Source organism: Amphiura filiformis, chromosome 20 (genome assembly GCF_039555335.1).
Source record: "Amphiura filiformis chromosome 20, Afil_fr2py, whole genome shotgun sequence".
NCBI lineage: Eukaryota > Metazoa > Echinodermata > Ophiuroidea > Amphilepidida > Amphiuridae > Amphiura > Amphiura filiformis.
The window spans coordinates 45,252,488-45,264,559 of NC_092647.1; the positions used below are offsets into that span (position 1 = coordinate 45,252,488).

Below are 12,072 nucleotides of genomic sequence, written 5' to 3' on the forward strand. Positions count from 1 at the left end.
GAAGATATAAATGTAGTGAAAGATAAGGATGACTACAAAACATGGATATGTAATACCTGTCATGGAAGTATGAAAGCTAAACGTATGCCAACAATAGCAACAGTTAACGGGTTGAAAATACAGGCAACAACCTCCGGAACTTTCGCATTTGAATATGCTAGAAAGACACCTAATAGCTCCAGCAATACCTTTTATGAAGATGATATCTCTAATTAAGGGTGCTCAAAAAGGAGTTCACGGTCAGATAGTGTGTGTAAAAGCTGATGTTAACTCAGTTGCCCAAAGTCTACCAAGACTGCCAACGGATCATAGTCTGATCAGAGTAAAACTGAAAAGAAAACTGGAATATAAAGGACATCACATGTGCCAAGATGTCAATCCAAGTAAAATAAGATCAGCACTTGTTTGGTTGAAACAAAACAACCCTGAATACGAAGATATTGACATTAACTTTGAAGCTTTTGATAACATGTTAGATGACCAGTTAATTCACAGTGACCACTCCGATGATAATGAAAATGACATACCAGATTCAGGAGATGAATGTACACAAGGTGACAGTGATACCTCCCCCAATGTGAATCATATCCAAGATAATGATGATGTTGCTTATGTTCATGACTTTGACAACGATCTCAATGATGAATCGGTCAATCATGCTGATGACAATAGTATGAATGTAGATAATGTCACTGATGAGTGTGGAGATGATATAAGTTTGCGACACTCCCATGATAGCAATGAAGACGATCATTCTGATAATGAAGATCAGACCAGAGATGACAATGTTGTTGATCGAGATAACATTCCAAGTAATGAAGTCAATGAAAATGAACATGATGTTACAAACACGTCAGCACCGCTGTATTCATTCTTACATGCTGTAGATTTTGCACAGTACGCAGCAGACAAGAGTGATAGCACTATTTTGTCAGTGGCTCCAGGACAAGGCAATAAGCCAGAACACGTTTTAGAAATGGAACCGAAGTGCTTCCCAGTAGAATTTCCAGATGGTTCTAATACGTATAACGAGAGCCGAGAACAAAAGCTGTCGCCTTCTAGATATTTCAATGCCAGGCTCTTTTCAGCTGATAATAGATTTGCCAGGAACCCGGAATATATATTTTTGCTCTCTACTGCACAGAAGTACATCAAATTCATTCAAATGTATCTATTGCTACCAGAATAGGTTGCACAAAAACTTCAGATGGAAAAAAAATCACAGCATCTATGTTACGAGACCACGAACAGGTGAAGCAACTTATTAAAAGAGACGAAGGTTACCGATTCCTGGCTCAACTTAGAGGAACCCCTGCATACTGGGAAAAATCGAAGAAAGATATCTTTGCAATGATTCGTCAACTAGGAATACCTACTTTCTTTGTGACATTTAGTGCTGCTGATAGACGATGGATCGAAATACATAATTCTATCCTTAAGATGTTAGGAAAACGACCAATGACACCAGAGGAACATAAGAATATGTCATGGGATGAACATTGCGATATCATCATGTCCAATCCAGTTGCAGCTGCCAAACTGTTTCAGGAAAGACTACACACATTTATCAATGACGTGATTATGTCACCGGCTAATCCTATTGGCAAAGTCAAAGACTACTTCTACAGGACAGAATTCCAGCAACGTGGCTGGCCGCATATTCACATGGTTGCGTGGGTTGAAAATGCCCCCCAAATGGGTGAAGATCCAGATAATGAGGTCCTAGAATTCGTTGATAGATACATATCATGCGAAATTCCACCAGAAACTGATCCTGAATTACATGAAATTGTTACGAGTGTGCAAGTTCACAGTAAAACTCACACAAGATCGTGCAGAAAAACCGTGAAAACATGCCGGTTTAATTTTCCAAAACCGCCATCAGACAGAACATTCATTTGTACTCCAACAGCAGAAAGAGATGAAAATGATGAAGAACATCAGAAAACCCTAGATCGTGAAACAAAAGCAAAAAATATGCTGAACAACATTTGGGAACTTTTGCAGAATCCTGATCATGACTTTGCAGATTTTATGACGTTCTTTGTTTAGCTGGAATTGGACAAGACGAATTTGAACAGGCACTAGAGACGCTTTCAAAGCGGCAAACCATGTACCTAAAAAGGCGTCTTGAAGACCAATGGATCAACAATTACAATCCAGACCTGATTCGCTGCTGGAATGGCAACATGGATATTCAATATGTACTCGATCCATATGCATGCGTTATGTATATTGTTTCCTACATTACTAAATCAGAAAGAGAAATGGGTGACTTGCTCAGAAATGCTCAGAAAGAAGCAACACAAGGAAACAATGATGCCATACAGCAATTAAGAAAGCTTGGAAGTATCTACCTCCAAAACAGAGAAGTTAGTGTCATGGGAGCAATCTACCTTATCTGTAGTATGCCTTTGCGAAATAGCACACGAAAAGTAATGTTTCTGCAAACTGCGTTAGACGGACAACGGATATCTCTACCTCTGACACAACTACAAGCAAATGCAGGTAATTCTGAGCAAGTATGGCAGACTACTCAAATTGAAAAATATCTTGATAGACCAAGTACGTCAAAGTACAACAACATGTGCATGGCCACGTTTTACTCAACTCACTATCAAGTGTCGGCCAAATCGGACAATATCAATAGAGACCCAGATGATAACGTAGATGATGAAACCGATGATGACGAAGCGTCTGATCGTCGTGATAAACTAATACAGTTGAACACCTATGGCATCAAGATGAAAGAACGTAAAGGAAAGCCAGCTGTCATTCGTTACCCAAGGGTATCAAAAAAGAAAGACAGTGAGAGGTATCATATGAATATGCTACGTTTGTACCTTCCTCATAGGAGTCCAAATATCAAGCCAGATAGTTTTCCCACCTACGAAAGTTATCATATGACTGGATACACAACTATCAACAATGACAGACTACGAGTTAAAGACGTGGTTGAACAAAACATGTCAGAATTCGAACCGAAAACAGATGAACTAGATGAAGCGTGGGAAGTACTTCAAGAAGTAGAAAATATGGAAGATGCTTGGGCAGGAATTGCTCCACAATCTGAGCAGCAACGTATTGATGATAGATTAAAAGATGTCAGAATCGAAGACTCAGATGATGACTTAGCTGAAATTGAAGTTCCTGAACTTCAACCAGGAAATATACCTGGCCAACGTGATGCAGGTTTACCAAGGTGTGCTATTGAAACCCGTAATCCAGATATAACTGAAGAACAGGCAGAGACTATGATGCGTCAGCTTAATGATAAACAACGACAGTTATTTAATCATGTTGCTAAATGGTGCGATGAAAAGCCAGAAATCATAGAATAGACCCATTTCATATCTTCCTCACTGGAGGTGCAGGAACTGGAAAATCGCATGTGATCAGATGCATCAGTTACTATGCTCAAAAGAAATTTGCAACAATGACCGAGTCCGCTGATGATGTAACTGTGCTATTAATGTCACATCTTGGAACAGCTGCATATAACATTTCTGGTCAAACCATCTGTACAGCCTTAAAAACAGGTATTAGAATGGCCAAAGATTACAAACCTCTTGGAGAACAAAGTCTGAGCACGCTCCGCACAAAGTATCAACACGTACAGCTTGTAATTATAGATGAAATATCTATGGTTAGTGCTACTCAGCTATCGTACATTCACGGACGATTACAACAAATCAAAGGAACATCATACACTTCCTACTTTGGCAATGTCTCTATCCTGGCAGTAGGAGATTTCTTTCAATTACCACCGATAAGTCCACCCACACCTTTGTGTTTCCCACACGAAGAACCCTTGAAAGACTTGTGGAATTCACTGTTTGAGAAAGTTGAACTAACTGAAATAATGCGACAGCGGGATGATGCAATATTTGCCCAAATGTTGAATCGACTTCGCGTGCGGAAAAAAAACGAACCACTAGAAGAAGCAGACAAGGAACTCTTACGTTCCCGCATACCGTAAACGTTCGCCTAATGGCGCTATGGAGTTCATGGAAATGAGAGAGCGCCATCCCTATAAAAGCCGACTATTATCACTGATCATTAAGGGTACGTGTAGTTAAAGGGTGAAACCTATCGACACCTACAATTATGAACAAAACTTGTTCATGATAATGCGGTAATCATTCACCTGATACGTTGTGGCCCAGTGAGCAGAGCATTAGACTATAGTGCGAGGATAAAGAGAACTTGTGGCGTGATCGTAATGATCGCCATACAAACAGTGCTTGGTTCCGATACCATCACGGAGTTACGTAACTACTTCGTGGTCTGATAGTTATATGATCAATGGTCTGATCTACTTGGGTTCGATCCTTTTAAGAAAAGAAAAAAATAGCTGATCATTTATAATGCATAAATGAATAAAGTAATGTTGTTACACAATTTGAAACATTGAGGCCGTTCTATTTTTCAAAGGTCATTTAACTGTTAAATGTAGTGGAATATATCACGCATTGATTGGTAGCAGGTGGAGCAAATTTTGTCACCGGTTTTTGTTGCCGTTTGTTCGCAGTGCCTATTTATCTAAAAAAAAGATAAAAAGTAAAATTAAATTAAAAAAAATTCACAATATTAGTTCGTAAAATGGGGACAAAATCCAAAAACATTTCTTGACCCTTCTTCACATAAAAGTGGGGGCAGAAATCAAGATTCGAACAAGTACCATTCACCATTCAAGCCGCACCCTCTACCGACTGAGCTAACGGGTCAGACAATAGAAGGGTGTAATTTTGAACTGAAGAATATTTAAAAAATATGAAGAAATTACAATGTTATAAAAAGATTTACCAAAATGAGTTATTTATAACGTATGAATCGATTTACAAATTAAGTCCAATGGCACTTTGAGAAAGAATACCTGAAGAAACCCCAAAACATTTGCTGCTCTAGCAACTAACCTAGTGACCTAAAATATTGGGTCATGTCACGATATTTTTTTCTGAGGCATTATGTTCAGGTTGCTCAATTTAACATACACGTATCCTTAATGCTGTTGAGATTTTACAAGGATGGCGCTCTCACATTTCTAAGAATCCAAAAGCGCCATTAGGCGAACGTTTACGGTAGTTCATGAGCACATTCGTCAAGCACCTTCTGACGCGTTACACTTGTTTTACCTCAACGTGGATGTTGACAGTCACAATGAAACAAAGTTAGCTTCACTAAACACGGAAACATTTACTATCAAAGCAGAAGACGTTGACCAAAAGGGTGGCAGAGTGATCAAAGTCCACGAAACACCACATGACACATCACGTCGAAAAGACGACACGTCACTTGTACCTTATCTGAAGTTAGCAGTAGGTGCTAGAACTATGCTAATAGCTAACATTGATGTTCCCGATGGTCTTTGTAATGGAGTATCTGGTACCATTAAAGGAATTGAATTCGGTAACTCCAAGAACATGCCACAGGCTGTCTATGTCAGGTTTGACAGTGACAAATTGGAAGGAAGGCTCGATCATCACAAGTTATACCACCTGAGTATGTATCGTGTGTCGCTATAATGCCACGCAAGGAAACATTTCAATTGAAAGGAAGAAACTTCAGTACCACAAGAGAACAGATTCCATTGAAACTTGCTTGGGCTGTTACTGTTCACAAAGTCCAAGGACTGACAACTGAACAAGCTGTGATTTCTATGAAATGTTTCAAAGAATCAATGGCATACGTTGCACTTAGTCGAGTGACAACTTTAGAGGGAATGCATTTAACCAACTGTGATTTTTCCCGGATCTATTGCAATCCAGATGTAGCACGATATGTTGCAGAGATGCCTACTTGTGATCTATCCAATGCCAATCCTATGCTACCCATCGATCAGAATAAGTATTTCATAATTGCTCATCATAATATACAGAGCATACGTCGACACATCGAAGACATGAAGAGCAATACAGAAATTAGGAAAGCACATGTTATTTGTTTATCAGAAACATGGTTGACAGACATTAGTAGCCCAGACTCTCTTGTAATAGAAGGCTACTCTTTAGAAGCAATACATTCTACTCGAGGCAGAGGTGTGGCAATTTACATTCAAAATGGTGTCAACTACACAGTAGTGCCCATTCCAAGCAATGTATGTGATGCACTTGCAATTAGGACACATGGAAACACAAACATGCTAATTACCGTAATATACAAACCCGTTGGAACTAGTGCGGGCACATTTTGTACAGAAATGAATAACATCACTGCACAAACTGATTTACTGGGTACAGATTATACAGTATTTGTTGGCGACTTCAATCACAATTTAATGGGAGGTAGAGCAAATGATTTCCAGTCCTTAAGCCAATACCATCAAGTTATCACAGATCCTACTACTGCTGGTGGCACCCTTCTTGATCATATCTACATAAAACCATGTCCCGCATTATATTATGCATCTGTACTTAATACATATTATTCGTACCACAATCCAACATTCATCGCGATTAGGTATTAGCAATCTGGTAATCAGGAACCTGAAGAACAGACACTTCATGGATGAAATGTCAGGAACAGGATAGTGGAAATTAAGGACATAGAAATAGGAACATAATTTTTAAAAGAATTTTGAATAATGAACAATCGATATGGTATGGAAGAGTTAGAAAACTGAGTTTGAATAACTAACATTGATATTATTACTGTAGTAGAAATTAAATTAGGGACAGTAGAAGAGTTAGAAGATTGAGTTTGAATAACGAACATTGATATTATTACAGAAAAGATACTTGAAGAACAGAAACTTTACCAATGAAATATCAAGAACAGGAACAAGTACAAGGTAGTGGAAATTAGATTAGAAACATAGAAATAGGAACATGATACCTAAAGGAATTTTGAATAATATATGAATTGAATTAGAAACATAGAAATAGGAGCATGATATTTAAAGGAATTTTGAATAATTTATATGAATTAAATTTTGATCAATGAACAAACGAAATAGTGTAGAAGAGTTAGAAGACTGTGTTTGAATAACGAACATTGATATTGTTACTGTATAAAGAAATTTGAAGAACAAAAACTTTACCAATGAAATGTCAAGAACAGGAACAGGGTAGTGGAAATTACTCCACTACCCCCCCCCCGCCTCCCTTCCATTCACCACCGCCGCGCCGCAACGAGACCCCATCACCTGGCAAGATTTTCAGCCTTGAAAAGGCAGAAGGAGTATAGGCCACATTTCACGTAAATAACAACCACAGACATATCGGCTCAGCTCCCAGGGGACATGGCACAGTCGACAGCTTTGGTATCGTACGATGCTATATACGATCTTCTACCTCATCGGACAGAAGAAGGCCACACCAAGACTATGGAATATTACAACGGGGCAGGTCATCGACCAAACATGCTACAAATATTGACAATAACACACTATAGAATGAGATTTGAGGATGAAATTCTGTTTCGACGCATGCAGTACCAAGAAAACAATGGCCAATTTACATGTATGTTGTAAGTACATTTTGATTATGTTGACTGATATGACTTTATAACCCATTTAATACAAAGACCAATTCCGGGAGTTAAAACTTACAAAATACTCTTCTTTTAATATTCAACGAATAGTCCAACTGCAGCCCTGATTAAAACCTTAAACAGTATAGAGGCTGCAATGACCATTATACTTCGTTGTTTTGATTAATAAAAATCATAGATACAATTACATTGTCCATTTCCAAAACTAAAATGAATCTGTTCATAAAATAACCTGTGTCTTCAGAGATACTACTGTAATCTTAGATTTGTTCTGATATCAAATTATATTTGTGTCCAAATCCCTGATATTGGTTAAAATTTTATATTACATTTACCTTTTTTTCAGGTTTCCTTAAAGGTTTTCCAGACCAACACACGTCCATGGGACCAGGGCTAAGCCTATAGAACTTCATATGAACAAGACCAAGGCCTTATCATGAATATAGGTCCTATAATTTATAGGCCTACTAAGCTACAAACTTGATGAGAATTCGGTCAATATAGGTCCCTATGTTTATAGCCTTTCCACGTTTACGGAAATGCTCTGCAACTAAGTAAGTCTTCAAATTGGGATTTCAAGATCATTCAAGAAAATCTGTCACAAAAGAATAACCAAAGATTCGAGGAATGTTTTACAAATCAGACTCTCGAGGACCAAATTCCTAATAGCACATCATCATCAGTACCAAGACATAAAACCCAGCATGACCTGCAAAAATATTTTGTAAGTACACTTTTTCATTTGATTAATTACAGTTATAATTGATTGATATGATTAATTCCTCAGTGAAACCTGAAAGACATCCAGATTCTTTCCAAGGTCAATTTCCACCAAAAGTCATCAAGAAATGCTAAATTTTGCTCAAAAATCATAAAAACCTGTTTTCGCCCAAATATTTTTTGTGAAGTTGATCCTAGATACTTCTAGTTTTTAATATTGTTTTAGGATTTTCTCAAGAAATTAGCATTTTTACCCAAATTTGACCTCCCAGATGGATTCATCAAGTCTTTTCTATTAAAATATGTATATCTTTTATATACTGTCGATCAACAATTTAGCAGTTATGAGGCATAACATTTTCCATAATTCCAGTGTTAAGACCAGTGACTAGATATTGAAAACATGGAATGTTCATGTTCGCGGGCATGTTCGACATGTTGAACTAATTCGGATGACTCCGGGGATGACCATTGATCTTCATTCATTCATTGGAAATGTTTAGTGTCATAAAAATTATTTCTGTTTTTGTTTTTCTATGATTTTCTTTGCAGCATCTTTCGCAAACACCGCCGGAGAATCCGCCTGAATCCACAAGGGTCATGTATGCACTAAAGTTGGTTATCAAAATAGCTTTAAATAGCAACAATGAACGTGGCAAGGAAAAAATATGAATTTAAAAGGATTTTTTACCATTGGAATTTATAAACTTTTAAATAATATAAATGTGCCGTGACCCGTCCACCATTAAGTTAGGCAACAGGTTACGGCGACCAAGAGCCAGGACTTGCCGCTGAAAGCGCCCCGTCAAACTCGGATAATAACTCATGCATATCCTGACCAAAATCCAGAAGACGGAACTGCGTCTGATGGAGTGCGAGCACAGTTATGGATGGATCTATCCTGGAAAGTAGACTTTCTAACCTGGAATTACTTTTGTGCTTCAATTTGCTGAATGGATTTCCTGTGCTTTTGAGCGTGAATATGTCGGACAGAGCCTGAGACTAGAACAAAGCAGTGTATGGACTTATGCAGTAATTTTGTTTCGTAAAAAGTTTTACTGCATCCATGAGAATGATTTCCTATGCTGGAATATATTTCGTGTTTGTTTCCTGAATTAGACTCATGGAAGCTAAAAGGTGAGCTTGTATGCTACACACAATGTACTTCATAAACTTTCGCACTTCTTTTTACCTGAGTGCTATTTGCCTATTTCTCCTTTGAAATAATTATAAACTATGGTGAATGACATTTGCACCGGGGACGAAAAGTATTTATTCTGGCCGCAGCCGAGTGTCTGTAGCCCACGTCTAGCGTCTGTTGTTATTTTGTTTTAAATGTAAAACAAATGTATCTTTTTTGCCAACTCTGTACTTGTGTGCCATATTGCCCGCCATATTGTTACTAATCTTTTAAGATACAGCTGTATATTTCATGTGATCCTATTGAATGTAATAATGGCATTGAATGACTTGTTGGTTGATATTAAAGACCCATTCAGTGATTTGCTCATTCAGAAGATTATTATCAAAATTCAGTTATTTACACCATTGTTAGTAGCATACATGTGCTAACATAAGGCCGTATAAAATTAATGTTTTGGTTCTCGTCCAGAGGATTTTCATGAATTGATGAGGGAGGGAGGTGTTTTTTTTTTTTTTTTTTTTTTCCAATGTAAAATTAGCATTGTCAGTAGTTTTCGGTCTTCTCCAACAGTGCTCGAGGAAACGATGAGGCCCTTTTTTTTTCAAATGTGAGATTCTGAGGGATAAACCCCCTAGAGTACCACAAAAAGACTTGGAAGTGATGCTTGTTCTCTAATAAACTTATTTTATATGTATGAAGATTTCATAAATCATTCCAAAGTCTAAAAAATTGAAAAATCTAAAAAAAAAAAAAAATCTGACAAATCCCAGAAATTGAGGAGGAGGGACGAGAACCAAAATATTAATTTTACACGGCCTAAACTGCAAGTGGTTGAGTCAAAAGCTGTGTATTCAAGACAAAATATGACATTTTATATGAAAATGTAATTTCTCTATAGCTCCATTTCGCTCGGATCACTGCATGGGACTTTTTAATGTCATTAAACTGAATAAGGCTTGTGAATTGTGCTAAATTGTTTATTATTTTGTTTATCAAACGAAAGAAAATCCCATCTGTCATTTAGTGAAACCGCAATTTTTTCTAGAGCCACGCTTTGTTTTATGACACTTTGATAAGGTTGTAAAAAAACTGTACATCTTGATATGACTGGGAAAACAAAAAATTAGTTTTGCACATGTCTTGTAAATATTTTGCGATACATTTGGTCATAAAACAAGCAAAATAATTATGTAAAATCAGCTGTTTTGATTTTGTTATATTTTTCGATGACTATGTTCATGTTCACAGACCATCTGCGAGTGTTAATTCTTTTAGAGCATTGCTATGTGCGCGGTACGTTTGTGCATATAGGGTCTAGTAACCTGGGGAAATGATGTACACCTGTGTTTTTGGTATACCACTCCCGTAGTTATGAGCTGTTATGGGCGCACCATTTGATACTCAGGAGGGGACGTGGAAGTTTTTTTTAACAAAAAAACCTCCCCACTAGTGAGTGAATGAAATATAAAATTCTATTTAGCTGTGTATCAAATGCTGCGCTCCTTTTTTTCCTATTTATGTCACAAACAAGGGTGTTTTTGAAATTATCTGGTGCACTTCTCAGAAATGGGTTTGGTGTATGTGTATAATGTACAAATTGGTATCAATCGGTCTTCTTATTCTCTTTGTTCTTTTGCTCCTGATTGTAAACAATTAGTGCTTGAACATAATCCTTCACAGGCAACGATGACAAACTTTGTATAATATAGACAATAGTCTTGACAAATTACAGATCCCCAACAAACATAAAACTAAAACCTTTATAATCCAAAACAATTCTATAACGTGTTGATAACTATAATTATGTAATTGTGATAAAAGATTAAGAAAACGTGTGCTAAATTGCTTGCACCAGAAAATTTTAGTTTTAAATATGTAATTTTCTGTTTGTTTTGAAAATGTTATGCATTATTATTAAATTCACATGTAGAACGTTGCATTTCACTCAGTTTTCTACGCGCACGGCATGCATGTCCAGACTGGCCTGATACCCCGCCTGATACCCTCCTTTCATCTTTTCGCTTCCGACTGTCATCATGGTCATGCGATATGCGTACTTTTTTTCCTGGATTGTATTCACCATTTTGCTCTGATCTTCGCCCGATACGTACCGATGTATGCGCCGCATTTCCGTACATGTATAATGTACGTACATGTCACTCAGGGACCGTGTATACTGAACTTGTCTACAGTCATCAGCGAAACTTGGGCGGGGCTAAAACATTGCCGCTGCAATAACAACAAACAAACAAGTTCGTAGCCGACGGGTTCCTGTACAGAGTGTACCATATGTAGGAGTTGTAAATCGGCCCCAATGCGGATTTTTATTTTCAAACTTTTGGGAAATAAGTGTGAATTTACTTTTAATTTATAACTTACAACACTCACCAAAATTTTCATCTGATTTTGGCCAAATTTAAAGCAAATTCCCATTTTCAACTGTGATGTACGCCTACATGGTTACTGAGAAATGTATATTATTATTATTATTATTAATTGTTATTAGTGTTATTATTATTATTTTATTATTATCAAATATTATTATTATTATTATTATTGTTGTTGTTACATTTCAATTCCGTACAAATGACTGATTAAATGTACCAAAGACATCACAGAAAATCATACTCCTGTATTCTTTGTATTCTGTTTGTTGTATTTTTTATGTAGGCCTATCGCAATATCTGGTATATTTTACCAAAATAGAACTCATTGAT

General features: G+C 37.0%; 1 protein-coding gene across 1 annotated transcript; it reads left to right on the forward strand.

The window, feature by feature from the left end:
* Positions 1 to 3,436: 3,436 nt before the first annotated feature.
* Positions 3,437 to 5,525, forward strand: LOC140142349 (uncharacterized). Its single transcript, XM_072164318.1, has 2 exons — positions 3,437 to 3,975; positions 5,156 to 5,525. Exons 1-2 carry the CDS (start codon positions 3,437 to 3,439, stop codon positions 5,523 to 5,525), a joined length of 909 nt encoding a protein of 302 aa, XP_072020419.1.
* The last annotated feature ends 6,547 nt before the right edge of the window (positions 5,526 to 12,072 follow it).

Bases quoted from the DNA above. Each gene is read 5' to 3' on its own strand.
- LOC140142349 (XM_072164318.1), top strand. From the start codon at position 3,437: ATGACCGAGTCCGCTGATGATGTAACTGTGCTATTAATGTCACATCTT. The intron at 3,976-5,155 runs GTAAACGTTCGC...GGATGTTGACAG, and splicing joins CTCTTACGTTCCCGCATACC to TCACAATGAAACAAAGTTAG.